At 37.1% G+C, this 23,193-nt stretch overlaps 1 protein-coding gene across 1 annotated transcript in view; it reads right to left on the minus strand.

Moving 5' to 3' along the window:
* Nucleotides 1-292: 292 nt before the first annotated feature.
* Nucleotides 293-23,193, minus strand: part of LOC138704372 (neuroligin-4, Y-linked-like) — a 1,066,533-nt gene continuing 1,043,632 nt past the window's right edge. Inside the window, exons 8-10 of the mRNA XM_069832203.1 lie at nt 12,941-13,062; nt 3,753-3,899; nt 293-1,130 (exon numbers count right to left, since the gene is read on the minus strand). Of these exons, the coding sequence (XP_069688304.1) occupies nt 397-1,130; nt 3,753-3,899; nt 12,941-13,062 (1,003 nt within the window). The 3' untranslated portion in view covers nt 293-396. The remainder of the gene's footprint in view (nt 1,131-3,752; nt 3,900-12,940; nt 13,063-23,193) is intronic.

Here is a 23,193-nt window from a genome sequence, read left to right on the forward strand (position 1 = left end):
TTGTCACCTTGACAACGAACTTCTGCTAATTAGAGAGAGGATTTTGGGGGTTGAAAGGTGTGTAGGGAATGCATGTATTCTATGAAGAGATACAGGAAAATAAGAACGACTGAAAGGTTGATCAGACGCTTCTTTAGTGAACATTTTCGCGGGTCGTGGCATCGATACTCGCCTCACTTTGGCACAAGATGTCTTGCTGATGGATTTCTTCTTGTTTAACCACCACTATCACACAGCACAGGGGGACTCATGGGGCGGGGTGGGGTGAAAGCATTGAAATATGCATTGAAAATATATGTACTGTATTTTATTGAGTCCGAGGACATGTGAGTATGACGCTAAGGAAAATGACAGTGAAAATATGCAATACATTGAAATGGACTAACGTTGCAATGGTCACACCGAGATCTCCTGGATCTGCACTCGCTTCTTCATGGTCGCCGGCGTCTGCGGACAGCCTTGCTGCCTCAGGATGCCGCCGCTCTGGCTGCAGGGGGGCGGCGCAGTCTTTGGCGGGGGCGGCGGGTCGGGGATGGAGGGACTCGTGACCGTCGCCGGCTCGTCGTTGGACGCCGACGCCGACGCTTGCGTCTCGGCGCCTTCGTAGCTGGGCGGCTGGAACTCCTGCAGGGGCAGGTCGCCGGAGAGCACCACGTGGTCCACCAGCGCCTGCTTGGCCTCGAAGTGGGGGCCGTCGCCGGAGCTGCTGCTGCAGCTGCCGGCCTCGGCGAGCTCCTCCTTCTTCTTGTCGCCGAAGTGGCCCGCAGTGGCGCCCCGGTCGCGCTGGTGGTAGATGCCGGCGAAGATGAGGATGTTGAGCAGCAGCAGGAAGCAGCCCACGGCGATGGTGACGCTGAGCGCCGTGGTGTAGCTCTGGTAGTGGCTGGACGCCAGCTTGCGTAGCAGGTGGTTGTGGTTGCTCGCGGGCCGCAGGGTGCTCGCGCTCACCGCGTTGCCCGTCGCGTTCGGGGGGCACTCCGTCGTCGTGCTGGTGGCGGGCTCGGCCGCCGTGGCCACCGGCGTGCTCCGCGTGCTGGTCGTCTGCACCGTGCTGGCAGTCGTGCTGGTGGGCGTGGGCTGGAACTGGGGCGGCGCGTGGGGGCGCTGCAGCGTCTGGGGGCGCACCGAGCCTGCAAACATGACGTCACACAGCTGTACTTCTAGCCATAAGGCCTCCCCGAAACTGATCTTGTAAAAATACTTTTGTGCGAGATCGTGCGTATTTGCTTGTTTTCCGCACAGAACCAATATGCGGTAAGTGTGAAATACCACATTCAGTATTCCCAACGTAACACACATAACAATTTCCCTCTTCTTACCGCTTAAGCGCGACATTCATTTTACTGCTTTAGGCTTTTAACATATTATTTTTAGAGACGTTTAACATAGTAATAATTATAAATTGGAAACTTACCACTGCAATTTCACCTAAATTGCACTGTTAATTATTGTTTTTAAATATTTGCAAAAATTAAGTAAAGTCTACTACTCCACGAAACTTATTGCATTCCTGATACAAGTAACATTAAGGAAGCCGTGAAAAAATCAACAAGATTCCAGATGCCGATGTTATTACTGCAATATGTTATATAAATAATATTGTTAAAATATTAAAATGAAAAATAAATCATTACATAACCTTACCGTTTGCTTTAAGTTCGCATTTATAGACTGGGGGGGGGGGGAGACAGACGTATATCACGGCCTGCTGGAGTATAGTAAACACAGAAAACATTTTATAGCAACAATGTTGAAGAAAGATATTTTGGTTTTCCGAAGTTGCCGTCATTAAACAGAAACCAACATGGAGGTTTCATTGCAACTAATTAGAAATTCGTCTTTCAGGTATGTAATGAACGATCTTCGCACAAAATAATGTACGATACAGGAGCGGTATATTTGTTTTCATGTTCTCGGAAATTAAAAAGGCTCAACTACGTTTCGCTTTTTCAATCTTTTCCTCGAACATGAAAACGTCAACATATCGCTCTTGTAACGCATATTACTATTAGAGCACCTGAACATACTTGTATTTTCGACCTAAATTTAATAATAAATTGTCTGAAAATTTAAACCATTTAAATAGTAAAACTTTTGAAACTAGAGTGTACACATGGTTAGTAAAGCATCCTTTTTATTTACTTCAGGAATTTTTAAAATTTAATTCCTGTAATATTAATAAAACTTACAAATGGCTTTTAAGGAACCCGGAGGTTCATTGCCGCCCTCACATAAGCCCGCCATCGGTCCCTATCCTGAGCAAGATTAATCCATTCTCTACATACGGGAATTTTACTTGAAGCAAGTAAAGCAGTAGGTTTGGAAGTAAATCCCGAAAAGACAAAGTATATGATTATGTCTCGTGACCAGAATGTTGTACGAAATGGAAATATAAAAATTAGAGATTTATCCTTCGAAGAGGTGGAAAAATTCAAATATCTTGGAGCAACAGTAACGAATATAAATGACACTCGGGAGGAAATTAAACGCAGAATAAATATGGCAAATGCCTGTTATTATTCGGTTGAGAAGCTTTTGTCATCCAGTCTGCTGTCAAAAAATCTGAAAGTTAGAATTTATAAAACAGTTATATTACCGGTTGTTTTGTATGGTTGTGAAACTTGGACTCTCACTTTGAGAGACGAACATAGGTTAAGGGTGTTTCAGAATAAGGTGCTTAGCAAAATATTTGGGGCTAAGAGGGATGAAGTTACAGGAGAATGGAGAAAGTTACACAACACAGAACTGCACGCATTGTATTCTTCACCTGACATAATTAGGAACTTAAAATGCAGACGTTTGAGATGGGCAGAGCACGTAGCACGTATGGGCGAATCCAGAAATGCGTATAGAGTGTTAGTTGGGAGGCCGGAGAGAAAAAGACTTTTGCGGAGGCCGAGACGTAGATGGGAGGGCAATATTAAAATGGATTTGATGGAGGTGGGATATGATGACAGAGAATGGATTAATCTTGCCCAGGATAGGGACCGCTGGCGGGCTTATGTGAGGGCGGCAATGAACCTCCGGGTGCCTTAAAATCCAGTAAGTAAGTAAGTAAGTAAGTATGTATGTAAGTATGTAAGCAAGTATGTAAGGAAGTATGTAAGTTAAGTAAGTATGTAAGTTAAGTAAGTATGTAAGTTAAGTATGTAAGTAAGTATGTAAGTTAAGTAAGTATTTAAGTAAGTAAGTATGTAAGTAAGTCAGTATGTAAGTAAGGAAGTATGTAAGTAAGTAAGTATGTAAGTAAGTAAGGAAGTATGTAAGTATGAAAGTAAGTCAGTATGTAAGTAAGTATGTATGTATGTAAGTAAGTCAGTATGTAAGTAAGGAAGTATGTAAGTAAGTATGTAAGTAAGTAAGGAAGTATGTAAGTATGTAAGTAAGTAAGGAAGTATGTAAGTATGAAAGTAAGTCAGTATGTAAGTAAGTATGTAAATAAGTAATATTAATAGAACTTATAAATGGCTTTTAAGGAACCCGGAGGTTCATTGCCGCCCTCACATAAGCCCGCCATTGGTCCCTATCCTGAGCAAGATTAATCCAGTCTCTATCATCATATCCCACCTCCCTCAAATCCACTTTAATATTATCTTCCCATCTACGTCTCGGCCTCCCCAAAGGTAGTTTTCCCTCCGGCCTCCCAACTAACATTCTATATGCATTTCTGGATTCGCCCATACGTGCTACATGCCCTGCCCATCTCAAACGTCTGGTTTCAATGTTCCTAATGATGTGAGGTGGAGCCGCACCTTCGTAGAACTGGGCGCCCTCCTCCTGGAAGTGGTGGTGGCGCATGCTGAGGTCGTCGCCGCCCGGCCGGTGCAGCTGCGGGATCAGGTTCAGCCACAGAGACATCTTGTGGCCGCGGTAGTGATTCTTCATCTCCGGCCGCACTCCTGTAACACACGGCGAGCTACAGTCAGCCAACAGCTGGAACATTTGTTATGGGTAGCAAGTTGCTCCTTAGTGTCGCGGTAAATTGAAACAGCCTGCCTTTGCATCAAACAAATGAAGGCAGAACGAAGCGAAGAAAAAAACAAATGAAGACAAAACTAAAAGAAGAAGCAAACAAATTAAGGCAGAACGAAGCGAAGGAAAAAAAAAATGAAGACAAAACTAAAAGAAGAAGCAAACAAATTAAGGCAAACCGAAGCGAAGGAAAAAAAAAAAAAAACAAACGAAGACAAAACTAAAAGAAGAAGCAAACAAATGAAGGCAGAACGAAGCGAAGAAAAAAACAACTGAAAACAAAACTAAAAGAAGAAGCAAACAAATGAAGGCAGAACGAAGCGAAGGAAAAAAAAAACAAATGAAGACAAAACTAAAAGAAGAAGCAAACAAATGAAGGCAGAACGAAGCGAAGAAAAAAAAACAAATGAAGACAAAACTAAAAGAAAAAGCAAACAAATGAAAACAAAGCTAAAAGAAGAATCAAACAAACGAAGGCAGAAAGAAGGGAAGAAGCAAATGAGGACAGATCGAAAAGAAGAATCAAACAAATGAACGCAGAACGAAGGGAAAAAGCAAATGAGGACAGATCGAAAAGAAGAATCAAACTAATGAAGGCAGAACGAAGCGAAGAAAAAAAAACAAATGAAGACAGATCGAAAAGAAGAATCAAACAAATGAAGGCAGAACGAAGCGAAGAAAAAAAATGAAGACAGATCGAAAAGAAGAATCAAACAAATGAAGGCAGAACGAAGGGAAGAAACAAATGAGGACAGATAGAAAAGAAGATATCAAACTAACGATTGCAGAACGAAGCGAAGAAACAAATGAGGACAGATTGAAAAGAAGATATCAAACTAATGAATGCAGAACGAAGCGAAGAAACAAATGAAGACAGATCGAAAAGGAGAATCAAACTAATGAATGCAGAACGAAGCGGAGAAACAAATGAGGACAGATCGAAAAGAAGACTAAAACTAATGAATGCAGAACGAAGCGAAGAAACAAATGAGGACAGATCGAAAAGGAGAATCAAACAAATGAATGCAGAACGAAGCGAAGAAACAAATGAGGACAGACCGAAAAGAAAAATCAAACAAATGAATGCACAACGAAGCGAAGAAACAAATGAGGACAGATCGAAAAGAAGAATCAAACAAATGAATGCAGAACGAAGCGAAGAAACAAATGAAGACAGATCGAAAAGAAGAATAAAAAAAAAATGAAGGCAGAACGAAGCGAAGAAACAAATGAGGACAGATCGAAAAGAAGAATCAAACAAATGAATGCAGAACGAAGCGAAGAAACAAATGAAGACAGATCGAAAAGAAGAATCAAACAAATGAAGGCAGAACGAAGCGAAGAAACAAATGAGGACAGATCGAAAAGCAGAATCAAGCAAATGAATGCAGAACGAAGCGAAGAAACAAATGAAGACAGATCGAAAAGAAGAATCAAACAAATTTAGGCAGAATGAAGGGAAGAAACAAATGAGGACAGATCGAAAAGAAGAATCAAACATATGAAGGCAGAACGAAGCGAAGAAACAAATGAGGACAGATCAAAAAGAAGAATCAAACATATGAAGGCAGAACGAAGCGAAGAAAAAAACAAATGACAAAACTAAAAGAAAAATCGAACAAATGAAGGCAGAACGTAGCGAAGAAACAAATGAGGACGTAACTAAAAGGAGAATCAAACGAATGGTATATAGCTATTTTAAAAAGAGATTTTCATTAATGTAAGCATAGCTAGAAATGTTCGCAATATAATGTATACAGCCATTGTATGTTCATTTGTGTGAAGTTAATGATATACAGTTCCTTGAACCGTACAATTTGTTAATTGAGTTAGATGTCTCACTTCAGAATAAATATTATGAGTAGCTTTTGTGTGTAATACAAAAAAACGACAGCTTATCGTCTGATCTTGATGGACTGTGAATTATTTTATTCATGCATGTCTTTTGAATTATAGTTAAAATCATTTTTAATTAGAAATATCACTGACAACAAGAGAAAACAAGTGAATTACTGACAACAGTATCGTCTGTCATGAATTCATGAATAACATCTACTGATTTGTGAGAATAAATTAATAATTTGGCTTTCTTTGTGAGCTATTTAATTACAGACCTGGGAAGTGTGAAATTAAAGAAAGAGATCTAGACCTCTGATTTAATCCGTGCCGTTTGTGACAATGACGACTGCAAGCAAAAAACCTGCCTTCCGCTCTGTTCTCAACTAGTAAATAGCTTCGTGTGCTCTCTCCAAGCATCGAACCACTGCCTTTGGGAAGCTGTTCACACAGCACGGCACCTGGCGCTGTTCATGCATCAGTGACACAGAGCGGGGCGGAATGTGGACATCGACCGTCCGCGCTTTCCCAGGCTAATTTGTGGGGCACGTGTTGTGTTCACCTGGGAAAGTCTGGCCAACCGGACAACAGATTAATGTTAAGGAAACCGGTACAGCACAATTCTAACTAACTCAGGCCCAATTGTATAAAACTCCCTGACTGAAGATCAACTTTGATCGAAGATCGAAAAGTGAACCGAGTTCGGACACTTCTTCTATTGTATAAAACTTTTCTGCGATCAAATTACCTTGGTTCAAATGCAATCCAAGTTCACGTGAAAAGGATTTGGCAACATCGCATAAACAGGTGAAATACGTGATGCGCGGGCAGGTTTGTTCAGTGTTGCCAATCTAGCGACTTTAATTCTTTTTCAACAACAATTTCTTTTAACTTTTATATTGCTTAAATAGGGATTTAGTGACCTTTTTAGCACCCCATAGTGACAAAATTTAATCTTTCTTTGTTGATAATGAGAAATCTAGCGACTTTACAACTACTTTTTGGCGACTTTCCGTAAACTCTGTTGGAGACACTGGTTTTTTGTGCAATGTAAATAATGGCGGACAATAAGAAGAAGGTTGACTGTTCTCCAAGTTGTTATCATGTTATGGTGTTTGATACTGCTAAACATAATAAAGCTTTATAAAACGACAATTTTCGTTTAGTAATGCAGTTAATTGAAAATTTATGAATGTACCTATCATATCCATTAATAATTAATGGTTGTTATAAACATAATATAATTATAGGTTATGTTATTTGATACTGCTGAACACGATAGAACCTTATAAAATATAAGATTGTTTGTGTATTAAGGCAAGAAATTGAAAGAAATATGTATAAATGTACCTAACATATCTATTAATATTAATAATAATGGATATTTTATTTGCACAATCTGTCACTCGTATATTTCAAACAGAAAAGAAATAACTGAACTTGGACCATCTAACTTAATCGGAGAAATTTCTTCATTCAAAGTTGACTTTAGTTTGAGACAGATTAATCTCAGATTAGACTTTATACAACACAAAATTCCAAGTTCAGCTGAAACAAGGATCAATTTAATTTCTGATCTAAGATTAAATGGTTTATACAATCGGGCCTCAATATTCTGGTTCAGCTGGCTGTAATATTCAGCCATTCTAAAACAGCTGTACTGCTGTAACAACCAATCTGTCACTTAAAAAAAACATTGTTGAAAAATTAGACACCATCTGATAAAGTCTGACAAAAGGCTGGTTCTGGCACACTGTGAATTATCTGGTAATAAAACTGCTGACCGTTTTGCCCTAGAAACGTAAAATCTTACAGTACAAACTCCATGTCAACTTTATCATTACCAACAGTTAAAAAATTAACCTATCTCTGATTGAGGTTCTGGCTGATATGTAATCTATTATCAGGCAGTACATCTCACTTGACGATATGTGTCAGAGGAAGAACGATTTTGTTTCTATATATCTGAAGTCTGATTAGTGTTATATGTAGCTAGTGGGCGATGTATGCAATGGAGGGGGAAAGGATCTGGCCACCCTATCCCATTATTTCTTGGCCTATTGCCTCATAAGTGGTGTCTTATTCGTGTCACTTATGAGGCTCAGATCTGTCTTCGAACAGTTGACTAAACAACAACAAAAGATTAACCAACACAAAATAACAAGATATAATATTATATCATTTCCATGAAATTTCAGTTAATAAAAGATGGAAGTGTGTCATGTATAACAAAATGTAATTCCTGAGTATCCAAGGAAAAGAGTATTATCACTCACTCTTTCCAACACAGCTTCGTTTATTTATTCTGTCTGTCCACTTCACACGCTCCATTCTTCTCCATATCCACATTTCAAATGCTTCTATTCGCTTCTCTTCACTTCGTCGTAATGTCCATGTTTCTGCCCCATACAACGCTACACTCCACACAAAGCACTTCACTACTCTCTTTCTCAGTTCTTTTTCCAGAGGTCCGCAGAACATGTTCCTTTTTCTATTAAAAGCTTCCTTGGCCATTGCTATCCTCCTTTTGACTTCCTGGCAGCAGCTCATGTTACTGCTTATAGTACACCCCAAGTATTTGAAGCTGTCCACTTGCTCTACTGCCTCATTTACAATTCGCAAGTTTACCTTCTTTATTTTTCATCCTATGACCATGGTCTTCGTCTTGTTTGCATTTATCTTCATCCCATACTGCTCACAGCTGTCATTTAGCTCCAGTAGCATATCCCTTAGTATCATCTCCTCTTCTGCTAACAACGCCATATCATCAGTAAATCTTATGCACTTTATTCTTCTTCCTCCTACTATCACCCCTACCATATTCTGAAAACAGTTCTTCACTAAATCCTCCAAGTAGATGTTGAACAGGGTAGGTGATAAAGGGCATCCTTGTCGTACTCCTCTCCTTATTTCACTTCCTTCAGACATTTTATAATGTATATTAATTAACATTGCCTTTTGCGTATGAATTTTACATGCATTGTAGGATTGTAACATACAGTGGTTTTCATTACAACTCTAGAGCAATTATTGTAATATTTCCACTTACTTATCTAGGTTGGCAACTCTGAATTTAGTAAAATCAACTTTTAATAGTGGCGGCCGTTTGCTGTTACGACGATAAAACACACTATGGTGCAAAAAAATGTATTCTACGTCAGAAATATGCTTCTAAGGAACAAACTACGAATGTAAGAAAAGTTTTCATAGAAAAATCAATTGATACATTTATGTAGCCCATCTATGTTATAATTTTAAAGAAGAATTTGTATATCGTTGTAGCAATATGCTGAAAGATTATCTACATCAGGCCTGCACAAACAGCGCTCAACGAGCGAGCGCTCCTTCGGAGCGGGAGAGCTGTTTACCGCTCGCCGAAACGGAGAGGAACATACGTCAGAATGACATAGACTTGCTATGGGTAGAGGAGAGGGAAACGACCACTCAGTTATCTAGTGGAGTGCAGTGTGTAGGCCTATTCTCAGTAACTGTTTCACGTTGCTTACCTACTGCTACAGTACAGTATGGAGGAATCTAAAAGACGGAACATATCATTTAACATTTAACGATTTGCAGCTCGAACTTGTTGATCTTCAATGTGACCTAAGGGCTAAAGATCGTTTGAATAATACTACTAGCCTGGTTGAGTTTTACAAGACTAAACATTAGCAATAATATCCACGACTACACAGGCTGACTGTGAAAATGATTGCTATGTTTGGCTCAACATTTATATTTGTGAGCAACTGTTTTGTATAATCAACTTTAATAAAGGCAGACATCGAACATCTGTAACTGATGTTTCATTACGATCAGTAGGCTACTGTTCCTTTCAGCTGCCAACAGCATAAAACCTCGTTTACATGTACTGATAAATAAAAATATAACAAAATGATATTGTACATTTAAGTAGCTATAGAATTTCTATTATATGCCATTAGGAAAGTTCAGGATAACAAGCAGGGTTTGGAATTGAACGGGTTACATCAGCTGCTTGTCTATGCGGATGACGTGAATATGTTAGGAGAAAATACACAAACGATTAGGGAAAACACGGAAATTTTACTTGAAGCAAGTAGAGCGATCGGTTTGGAAGTAAATCCCGAAAAGACAAAGTACCGGTATATGATTATGTCTCGTGACCAGAATATTGTACGAAATGGAAATATAAAAATTGGAAATTTAACTTTTGAAGAGGTGGAAAAATTGAAATATCTTGGAGCAACAGTAACAAATATAAATGACACTCGGCAGGAAATTAAACGCAGAATAAATATGGGAAATGCCTGTTATTATTCGGTTGAGAAGCTTTTATCATCCAGTCTGCTGTCGAAAAATCTGAAAGTTAGAATTTATAAAACAGTTATATTACCGGTTGTTCTGTATGGTTGTGAAACTTGGACTCTCACTCTGAGAGAGGAACATAGGTTCAGGGTGTTTGAGAATAAGATGCTTAGGAAAATATTTGGGGCTAAGCGGGATGAAGTTACAGGAGAATGGAGAAAGTTACACAACACAGAACTGCACGCATTGTATTCTTCACCTGACATAATTAGGAACATTAAATCCAGACGTTTGAGATGGGCAGAGCATGTAGCACGTATGGGCGAATCCAGAAATGCATATAGAGTGTTAGTTGGGAGACCGGAGGGAAAAATACCTTTAGGGAGGCCGAGACGTAGATGGGAGGATAATATTAAAATGGATTTGAGGGAGGTGGGGTATGATGATAGAGACTGGATTAATCTTGCACAGGATAGGGACCAATGGCGGGCTTATGTGAGGGCGGCAATGAACCTTCGGGTTCCTTAAAAGCCATTTGTAAGTAAGTAAGTAAGTAAGTAAGTAAGTAAGTAAGTATAGAATTTCTATTATTTCTGTAAAATAAATATATATCTCTTTATTAATTAATAATAGTCCAAGATAGTTTTGCAAACACTGAACGGGAATTCATTTCATAAGCACTCGTAATAGTACTTCCTTTTGTGTATATTTTGCACGAGATCACCCCTTCTTCCAGTCCACCCTTATACAGAGCGCAGCTAATATCTGCATTCCGCTCATGAGCTGTGAGCCGGCTCGGAGAGCGCAAACCTTGTGCAGGCCTGATCTACATGAATCATAAATTTCTGAATACAATTATATTACTTTTATTGTACATAAAAGTGCATATTTTGCCTTTATTTATAAAAGCATCATATTTTAACATTTATGCATTGAAACTGCATATCATGTATGTTTATTTCTCTTTCCCTCATTTTTAAAAGTGTGTAACCTCGACTACTTTATGTATATCAATTTTAACGTAACGATGACGCCCTCGTAGGGAGCCTCTCAAGTTAGCAATTGGCATTCCTTTATTGCAGTGTTTAGCAGGTTTCGATAGAACAGTATCCAGTTTAACATCAGTTCCAGGAAATGTAGGAGATAAAGTGAACGAGAAAACAGCAAATATTCTTTTCAAAAACCCTGTCTATTATGAACTTAAAGAAATTCAAGATATTCTCGAAGGAAAAACGCTAAAAAAAAACCAATACAGAACAGCTCACAGCTTTTGTGCCAGCCCCTCTTACTTCTTGTGACGTAGAACGAAGTTTTTCGCGTTACAAAGCTATGCTGAGAGACGACAGGCGAAGAATGACAACAGAAAACATACGTCACTGCTTGGTTGTGAACTGTGACAGCATAAATGGAGCATTCAGCATTGATGCAAGCACTTCAAAATCCATAGACTAAACGTAAGTTACCTATACCTTATTATTCTGTTAAAATAATGTCAGACTGATAATGCATATTTTGTAGCATATTTATCAATTTTTAATGCAAAAATTCATACATATTCTTCACGTTTTTAATAATAATAATAATAATAATAATAATAATAATAATAATAATAATAATGATTTATTTAACCTGGCAGAGTTAAGGCCATACGGCCTTCTCTAACACTCAACCAGGAGTAAAGACTGCGTTACAAAAACACTACAAATTTACAAATTACACTACAATTTTACACACAAAACTGAATAAGATAATAATAATAATAATAATAATAATAATAATAATAATAATAAAATATAAACAACAAATAAGAAGAAATCAGACATAATATATAACATACAGAAAGAAAGAAAAAAGCATAATAATATGTGAACAGCAGGTCAAAATAAATGAGGCATACAAAAAAAAGACAATTATTCATAATAATAATAATAATAATAATAATAATAATAATAATAATAATAATAAATAAGAATAGTAATAATGATAATAATAATAATAATACTAATAGTAGTAATAAAATAGTGCAGTACAAAGCATACAATGAATACAATATTTTTAAGTACACACAATAAGGAAAATTATGATTATATATAGCTCAACTTATCACATTATAGATATACCATTATCGGAAAATATGAAAACAAAAATATAAAATAAGTTGAATATCATTAGAACATAAAAAAAATGTGAATACGTGCAAACATGCAATACAACACTTGTCATAATAGTAAGTTAGTTTGGCAACTCGTCATAAGATAATTTTCTAACTTGGATTTGAAAGAATTCAATGTTCGGCAGCCCTTGACTTCAGGCGGCAGAGAGTTCCAGTGACGAGAGGTAGCAACAGTGAAGGATGAGGAATACAGAGATGATGTGTGAAGTGGAATTTCTAGCGTGTTATCGCGTTGTGATCGAGTATTAATATTATGATAGCGAGAGAGAGTATGAAATCGAGCGAATAAATAATACGGGAATGAAGAGTGCATAATTAGGCCATGAACTTCCTTTCCCTGGTTATTACTCATACATAAAAATAAATTCTGCTGTGAAGCAATCCTAAAAATACTCCTAAGTTTAATATTATGACGGTTAATGAACTTAACAAGTGAACCACCAAAATTGTATAAAATTTTATCATATTTTTTGTAATATTTTGATTTTAAGTGTTTGTTCAATAGTTACAGAAATCGATGTATCTGGATAGCTATGTCGTTGACTTTTAAGTATGATAACATAATAATAATAATAATAATAATAATAATAATAATAATAATAATAATAATAATAATAATAATAATAATACATGCGACTTTTCAGAAAAATCCTTAGATACGACGCAGTGCGTTACCTAGTTCCAGATAGAGTTGGTTGATGGGGTCGTACGTGTCCCAGAAAGGAGCCGGGTTCGAGTCCGCCTCGCTGTCTTTGTTCACTCCATGCTGGCGATCCGCGATTCCGCCGTTGGGGTCACTGCAACACAAACAGGAGCTGCTTGTAACAACATTCAAACTTCAACTGTCATTCTGGATCTAACGATTTTTGTAAAACAAGATCTCATCTAAAGACAATGCTTTTAACAATAATTACAAAATTGGATCCGTGAGATAGGGGATCCTGGTTCCTTTTTATAACGCAAGTTGGAAGGAAAACTTGTCTATGCGGATGATGTGAATATGTTAAGAGGAAATTCAGAAACGATTAGGAAAAACGCGGAAATTTTACTTGAAGCAAGTAAAGTGATAGATTTGGAAGTAAATCCTGAAAAGAAAGTATATGATTATGTCTCGTGACCAGAATATTGTACGAAATGGAAATATAATTATTGGGGATTTATCCTTCGAAGACGTGGAAAAATTCAAATATCTTAGACCAACAGTAACAAATATAAATGACACTTGGGAGGAAATTAAACGCAGAATAAATAAGAGAAATGCCTGTTATTATTCGGTTGAGAAGCTTTTGTCATCTAGTCTGCTGTCAAAAAATCTGAAAGTTAGAATTTATAAAACAGTTATATTACCGGTTGTTCTGTATGCCTGTGAAACTTGGACTCTTACTTTGAGCGAGGAACAGAGATTAAGGGTGTTTGAGAATAAGGCGCTTATAAACATATTTGGGGTTAAGAGGGATGAAGTTACAGGATAATGGAGAAAGTTACACAACACAGAACTGCACGCATTGTATTCTTCACCTGACATAATTAGGAACATTAAATCCAGACGCTTGAGATGGGCAGGGCACGTAGCACGTATGGGCTAATCCAGAAATGCATATAGAGTGTTGATTGGGAGACCGGAGGGAAAAAGACTTTTGGGGAGGCCGAGACGTAGATGGGAGGATAATATTAAAATAGATTTGAGGAAGGTGGGATATGATGGTAGGGACTTGATTAATCTTGCACAGGATAGGGACCGATAGCGGGCTTATGTGAGGGCGGCAATGAACCTCCTGGTTCCTTATTTTGTAAGTTGTAAGTTAGAAGGAAAAAGTCTTTAACGTCTTCTTTCCTTCATGATAACCGTTTGAATATGGGTTTTTACAAATTACAAATAGCCTACAGTTAGGTGTTCAAAAAGCGTAAGATTGAAGATGTTGTGAAAATAATAATAATAATAATAATAATAATAATAATAATAATAATAATAATAATAATAATATCGACAACTATAGCAGAGAGCCACTTTGGAAGCTCACTTCATGTAACGCTGGCTTACGACTACAGAGGATCCCATTTCAAACCTCGGCAATGGCAAAATTGGATAAAGCCATGGTTTTGAGCATTTCTCTCTATATTCCTCCGTATTTTCTAGTTATTGCACCTAACCATCCTTTAGTTATTACTTGACATCTTTTCATATCGTTGAGCATAAACTGACAATGTTCAAGCTGTAATATCTTTGAGTGCTCTTGAAATTTTAGTTTTACTTTTTATTTGGTTTTTACATTTAGTTGGTGAGAAAATGTGAAATGGATCATAAACTATAACCAGTATAAATATTTAATATTAACATTATTCTGCCTACACTAATGACAGCGAGATTAAAAATTCAGATGCCACCACTGAGAAAAAAAGAATACATACTTTTGCACCACTTCAATAATAGCTGAACCACGGGCGTAGCTCAGTCGGCTGCTTTCAGGTATTTTAAATATTTCCCCAACCGTAAAGCGAATGCCAGGTAATCTATGGTGAATTCTAGGCCTCATCTCACCAAAGGCCATCTCGCTATCACCAATCCCGTAGAAGCTAAATAACTTAATAGTTGATACAGCGTCGTTAAATAACCAACTGAAATAAAAATAACTGTGACAGACAAGACACTAGAAACTTTTTGATGGATAGAAGAGAAACCACAGATACCTGGCGGGCATCTGTAATGAGAGCTATATGATTACATCACTGGAATTGTTGCGTCTTCAACACATGACCCTCCAGGCTTACAGATGAGGTTTTTTTAAGCTAAAGGCTGGTAACCTACCGGTAAAACTTAACTAATAATCATTAAGGGGAATAAATGAAAAATATCAACACATACCCACCGGCAATGGAGCCATTCAGTTACAAGAATTCAGCAGAGAATGTACCAATTTATTACCAACAGTAATCTCACTAGAGGTTTTGATTTATCTGGAGAAAATCAAAACTCGAGTGGGATTTAATTGACTATTACACGATTAGAAGAAAGTATATAAAGATTAGAAGTAACGAAGTACTCCAATACAATAAAATATTAATTGACTTACGAAAATACAAAACTGTCTTCAAATGTATTATTGTACCATCTCAACATTACGCTAGATGGCAGTAGTGTTTTATGATTATGTTTTCTTGTTACCAATTGTGCCAACTATGGAATCTTCATTGAACTCTGCGGACGGTTACTAGTCAAGAAGGCTTTGTTGATTCAGTTTCATTTTTATTAAAACATTTGCATTCCACTTCAATCATCCGGATCCCAGTAATCAACGTGACTTGACAGATGATTTTCAATAAATCTTAGTATTAAACGATCTCTGATACGTGACTATCCATAATATCATATAGCAGAAGCTATAACATAACCTAAATAATATAAACAAGTGTTAGAAAAGTTTTAATTAGAGATGATGAAATAAACAAGAAAAGTTTCAATTAACGATGATGAAATAAAAAATAAACAATTATTGAAAGTAGGCTACAATTTTCAAATTTGAATGTTTTAGTGGTTGGTGGTTCAGTTGATGTTATATTGGACGTGTGCGTAAAAGAAGTGAACTCGTTGATGTACATGGTGTATTCCTCAACTTATTCAGGATTTCCGAATGGTGCTCTTCATTTGTTTGTAAATGGGGTTTCAGGGGAGATACATAGCTATGACCAGTGATCTTTATTAATTCTTGTTCTTGAATGCCAATGCGAGTCATATTTGAAAGTGCTGTACATCGACTGGAGTGGTTTGTAATTTTCTGTTTTTTGACGTCCAGACCAGTGCAGTTTGAAATGTTGGCAGACAAAGAAACAAATGCTAGGGTAGTGATAAAAATAAACAAAAGCTAGGGAAGCGATAAAATTAAACAAATGCTAGGGACGCGATAAAATTGTGCGATAAGCAGCCATGATTGGTTGAAAGACGTCCTTTCGTACCGTTTTATTGGTCAAAAGTAGTTTGACGTAGTAAAAGTGTAATAGTCAATGTAATCAATCGGGGATACTGGAAAATGATTCTGCTAAGTTGTACTGAGATGGAATTAGGCTACATTAACAGAAGATGGAACAGTTCGGCATAAATAACATTCCAGTTATTAGAGTAATCAATAGAATTTAAAGAAATTGACGTTTCTCATAGATGTAGCAATGCCAATCATAGCAAATTTACAGCCTGCGTACACAATGAATTGAAATTACACAACTTGGAAGATTGAGCTGCAAAAGAAATGCCGATACGAAATTATATCGTTTTCCGATAACTTTAGCAAACATGGCGAGGTGGAAAGCTATTTTCCTTAGATTCGTTTTTAAAAACATATAATTACGACTTTTATAATATGTTCACTTTATTATATAACATGAATTGATTTTAAATTATTCATATACTACTTTTATTTTACAACTTTAATAATACTACTACAGAAAATAGTGAAACTGGAGTTTATATGGTATTCCACAGCCTTCCTTATTATCCATGGATGCTGTCATTGTTGCAATCGATAGTCTAGTCTAAATACGGCCAGTTACGTGTCACCGTATTAACAAAAAATGTATAAGGCATGGTTTTTCCTAAAATTTATAGTTTACTGAAGACATACACAAACAAGCAGATGTTGTAATGTTAACGGAGCAACAATAGAGTTTATATGCAAGGCCTTCTGTGTATCTCTATTTCTATTGTTTCCTAAGCGAAGTCCTCGTAACACGATAATATTTAAAATCGATAGCGACTTCGACTCGGCATTTCTTTTGCAGCCCAGCGTACGAATACAAAATGTCTTGTGAATAGTAACATCAGCAACAGGTGTTATTTCATGGCTCTTCATTATTTCGTTCGTTCCTTTGTTCATGCATACTGTTCCCCCCAAGGGCAGGTCTTTCACTGCAAACCCAGCATTCTCGAATCTTTCGTATTTTCTGTCTTCCCCTTTGTCTCCTCATATGATCCATATATCTTAATGTCGTCTATAATCTGATATCTTCTTCTGCCCCGAACTCTTCTCCCGTTCACCATTCCTTCCAGTGCATCCTTCAGTAGGCAGTTTCTTCTCAGCCAGTGACCCAAACAATTCCGTTTCCTCTTCCTGATCAGTTTCAGCATCATTCTTTCTTCACCCACTCTTTCCAACACAGCTTCATTTCTTATTCTGTCTGTCCACTTCACACGCTCCATTCTTCTCCATATCCACATTTCAAATGCTTCTATTCTCTTCTCTTCACTTCGTCGTAATGCCCATGTTTCTGCTCCCATAAAATGCCACACTCCAAACAAAGCACTTCACTAGTCTCTTCCTCAGTTCTATTTCCAGAGGTCCGCAGAACATGTTCCTTTTTCTATTAAAAGCTTCCTTGGCCATTGCTATCCTCCTTTTGACTTCCTGGCAGCAGCTCATGTTACTGCTTATAGTACACCCCAAGTATTTGAAGCTGTCCACTTGCTCTACTGTCTCATTTACAATTCGCAAGTTTACCTTCTTTATTTTTCTTCCTATGACCATGGTCTTCGTCTTGTTTGCATTTATCTTCATCCCATACTGCTCACAGCTGTCATTTAGCTCCAGTAGCATATCCCTTAGTATCATCTCCTCTTCTGCTAATAACGCCATACGTACATACATACATACATACATACATACATACAAAAGTGTTCTGCCCCAGGGCAAGTCTTTCACTGTAAACCCAGCTTTCTTCAATCTTTCCTATTTTCTGCCTTCCTCTTTGTCTCCGCATATGATCCATATATCTTAATGTCGTCTATCATCTGATATCTTCTTCTGCCCCGAACTCTTCTCCCGTTCACCATTCCTTCCAGTGCATCCTTCAGTAGGTAGTTTCTTCTCAGCCAGTGACCCCACCAAAAATTCCTTTTCCTCTTCCTGATCAGTTTCAGCATCATTCTTTCTTCACCCACTCTTTCCAACACAGCTTCATTTCTTATTCTGTCTGTCCACTTCACACGCTCCATCCTTCTCCATATCCACATTTATAAAGTTTCTATTAACTTCTCTTCACTTCGTTGTAATGTCCATGTTTCTGTCTCATACAATGTCACATTCCACGCAAAGCATTTCACTAGTCTCTTCCTTTGATCTTTTTCCAGAGGTCCGCAGAAGATGGGACCCTTCGTAAGGATCTTAAATGGCTGGATGTCAAGTTGGAAGGTTTTTCAGCCAATCAACTTATGCGCAATAATCAGTAATACAAATAATAATAATAATAATAATAATAATAATAATAATAATAATAATAATAATAATAATACAAATAATAATAATAATAATCAACAAAAATTCTCAAGAAAGATGTGAGAAAGGGTTACATTATATCAAGAATTTCATGAAACACAGACGAAGTGAGAATATCTCGAGATGGCAACACATTGATATCATGTTAGATATTAACAGTATGTGAAAATTAATACATTATGATATGAAATATGCGAGGAAATGAGAAAAACTTCGATTTAACACATTTATCTGCGTTATAAAAGAAATATCGCGATAAGAAATATTGTTGTTATATGAAGGGACTTCCCAATACAAACTGATGGGAAAAAAACACCCTTAACCTCTGTTCCTGTCTCAAAGTGAGAGTCCAAGTTTCACAACCATACAGAACAATCGGTAATATAACTGTTTTATAAATTCCAACTTTAAGTATTTTTGAAAGCAGACTAGATGACAAAAGATGTAAACGGAAAAATAAAAATGAAACAGTAATAAATAGACAACAATATTATTTAAAAACGGCTTTCTTCAATATCCAAATAACAAAAAATGTATATTTAATATAAGAAATGATGAAATCTACACGTTTTGTAGGTACACAGCGCCAATTTTACTTCACATTAGCCAATAAATTTCGAAATAGTTCACATGTAATTCATATTGTGTAATTGAAATTTACAAAAGATCAATTTTATTGTATTTCAGAAAAAAAAAACAGTATAATTGAGAAAGCGTTAGAAAAATCAAAATTAAATTAATTGAGATTAATCAATTAATGGTATTTGAATGCGCAATTTAAATTGTGAAATAGTATATTACGATACAAGTTTGGGAAGAACTTTTTACAAAATTGAGAGTTTGAAAAACGAAAAGAGCGAAAATTTGGAGCAATATTATTCTAAAGCCTTCGCAAAACTATACTGTAATGGTAACTAAGTAACAGTAAGTGCACTGTAATGGGTCTATTACAGTACAGTTTTATGTTATGAAGAATGGTTTCCCTAGCAACAAGTTTCTGTGTGGGAATTCTAACTTTCAAGGCCTAACAAAAATAAAAAAAAAAGCTGTAAATACAACAACAACACGATCGTACAAAAAGGTAATTTGTTTGGTAGTCATGACAACTGGCTGTTTTGCTTATGTGACTCTATATCATATTATTAAGTTTGATGCTTTCTGAATTAAGCCTACATCTAATGCCTTCTAAATTGAATTACAACTAACGCATCCTGCTTTACGTAAATTAAAAAATCTGAAGGATATCTAACCTTTTCTGAAATTCACTTGATTAATCTGAAATACAATATTGATCTTTTCTGAATTACAGCTGGAAATTCACTTAATTTAGACCACTTTTTAACAGTGATGAGTTGTTACGTCATACCTGACACCGCACTTATTTTCATAAAGAACAGCCTCTTCTGCTGTGAAGAAACGCTCGCTGTAGGCTATGCATTAGACATGGTAATGCAGCGCTGTTTCCATGGTAACGTACACAGGTTTCTGGTTGCCACAACATCCTTCCACCAGACCTCACTCGGTGGCCGTGCTACGGGAGTTTAAAGAAGAACTGCGAGGGGTGAAATGGGATTTCAGCGGTCCCTCTACGAGCCTCGATCAGATAAAAAGATTACGCCTGGTCGTATTAATTAACACCGCGATCTAAATGAAAGCTCTGAGTTACTGCCTGGATGGCGCTGACGCTCTCGTTGAGGTTTTGGAGGCGGCGAGGTGCTTGGAAAAACAGGCTCTGCGTTACACGCTTTCCGTGGCTAAGAAGAACCGCCAGCTAACATCTGTCATCGGCTTATGAGAGTGAAGAGCTGTCAAAACTAAGTTGGCGCTGATCAAGAGAGTTAAGAATGATTCTCTGACGTCAGCGAAAGCCAAACCAGACGACAGGGAGGAAGGAAAGCGCCTTCCTGAGCTTGTGCAAACGCTGTATTATTCAAGAAAACAGCCAATCGTCATCTATTCGTTAGTACGAGTTGTATCAGACTACAGGCGCTTTTGCTTGTACAGGGTGTCTGATTTAAGCCGTTCATTTTTATTCAGGCAGCCCAAAGAAATTATACTCCCGAATAGTAAATAATTAATTGATTAACTAGCGGACTTACTCGTGTTAATTATGTAAGTTTGTGCGGCTTATAGCTGTTTCGGTGCTTCATCACACCATCCTCAGAGCCTACTAGATCTCGGCGTCATCTCGTACTTCTCTGCCTATTGTGTGGGTGTGTTTGATTGTTGAAAGGTGTTGAAGAGTGGAGTCGAATAGTGTGTGTACTGAAATTGATCTGTGTGTTGAGAATTTGATCGGGGTGTGTTTTAGTGTGTTTGTATATTTCATATTATTCTAGTGTGCTGAGTTTTGGGTTGTATGTGTAGGATTTCCATGTCTGTATTTATGTTATTTTATGTGTAGTTAGCATTAGTTATGTGTTCGGCATATGTAGATGTATTGTGTCCTCTGGTTATTGCTTTAATTTGTTCTTTGTATCGAGTTTGGAATGATCTGCCTGTCTATCCAATGTAGAAACTGTCGCAACTATTACATGTGAGTTTGTATACGCCTATGTGGTCGTATCTATTTGTTTGTGTTTTTTGTGTGTTGAGATGTCTTTGTAGTGTGTTTTCTGTTCTGTATGCTATGTTGTATTTCTGCTTTCTGAATGAAGATGCGCAAAACACAACACAAACACAAGAACACAAGAAATACATCACACTAACATACAAAAACAAAAGAACACATAAGATCGCATCTTCACCAATGCTAACCACACATACAATAACATAAATACAGACATGGAAATTCTACACATACAACCGAAGAACCAAAAACTCAACACACTAGAACAATACGAAATACACAGACACACTAAAACACACCCCGATCAAATTCTCAACACACAGATCAATTTCAGAACACACACACTATTTGACTCCACTCTTCAACACCTTTCAACAATCAAACACACCCACATAACAGGCAGAGAAGTTCGAGATGACACCGAGATCTAGTAGGCTCTGAGGATGGTGTGATGAAGCACCGAAACAGCTGTAAGCTGCACAAACTTACATAATTAACACAAGTAAGTCCGCTAGTTAATCAATTACTTATATTCAAGTCTTAAAAGTAGTGTACGCAAGATTCAAAATGGAGTTAATAATTCTTTATCTGTAATATTATTTTACCTTTAAAACTAGAGAATAATGGTATTTTTCAAACAACTTCAAATTAGTAAAACTCTGAAAATATTGAGATTAGGACAAATGTTTAGATGACATTTTTTGTTCAAAAGTCTTCGGAAATAAGCTCCGTAAGGGACGGTAAATCCTCGTGAATCACTCTGTATATATATTTTTTTTTATAAAGATACGGACATGAAGATTATCGTCGTGTATTAATTTAAATGTTTCAAAGATATGAGTCTTGGTTGCACAAACTATTTGAAATTTAAAAAAAAAAAGTTGTAATTTTTTTGATGCCATAACTTTTATTCTTGAAAATATCTGAAATTTGGAGGGCCTTTTATAGAATATATATATATATATATATATATATATATATATATATATATATATATATATATATTGATGTACCGAAGTACATATGATATTTCCATGCAGATATTCTGCGTCATCACATGATGAAAGAGTGATGGAGCGGAGAAAAATTCTCTCCGGCGCCGGGATTTGAACCCGGGTTTTCAGCTCTACGTGCTGATGCTTTATCCAGTAAGCCACGCCGGATACAATCCCGACGCCGTTTAGAATCGTCTCGTCATCACGTGATGACGCAGAATATCTGCATGGAAATATCATATGTACTTCGGTACATCAATATATATATATATATATATATATATATATATATATATATATATGATATGCGTAATAAATCACTTTGTGATTTAAGACGGCGCCCATACCGTCGGATCCCGGCCAAACAGTCACTCATCTGAGTGCACCTCAACACATGTATGGACTTCGGTCCTGCGTTCATAGACATCTATGACGTAGTGCAGAGGGCGGCCACCAGAGGGAACCCAAGAGATGGAGCTTAATCTGAGACGATTCTAAACGGCGTCGGGATTGTATCCGGCGTGGCTTAGTGGATAAAGCATCAGCACGTAGAGCTGAAAACCCGGGTTCAAATCCCGGCGCCGGAGAGAATTTTTCTCCGCTCCATCACTCTTTCTTTCACCTTTTATAGAAGTTTAAGTGCCTATGTTATCATTTTATAAGCTTATTTAAGGAGCCTAAATAAACATTTCTAGTGTCCTAAAAGCCCAGGTCTACATGAACCAAGCCACCGACGTAGCTAAGGCGGCTAAGGCGCTTGCCTGGCGACCCGGAGTTGCGCTGGTCGCGAGTTCCATTCCCGCTTGGGCTGATTATCTGGTTGGGTTTTTTCCGATGTTTTCCCCAAATATAAGGCAAATGTCAGGTAATCCATGACGAATCCTCGGCCTCATCTCACCAAATATCATCTCACTTCCATCTACGCTAAATAACCTCTTAGTTGATATAGCATCGTTAAATAACGAAGTAAATAAAAAGTACATGCAACATTAAAAATAATAATTAAAATGTTACTAATTTTGCTTTTTACAGATTTTGTTTTTCAATTTTTAACTAAAAATTCCATCATTCTTAAGCACTTATTACAAAAATTGTTACAAATCA

This window comes from Periplaneta americana, chromosome 8 (genome assembly GCF_040183065.1).
Source record: "Periplaneta americana isolate PAMFEO1 chromosome 8, P.americana_PAMFEO1_priV1, whole genome shotgun sequence".
NCBI classification, from domain to species: domain Eukaryota; kingdom Metazoa; phylum Arthropoda; class Insecta; order Blattodea; family Blattidae; genus Periplaneta; species Periplaneta americana.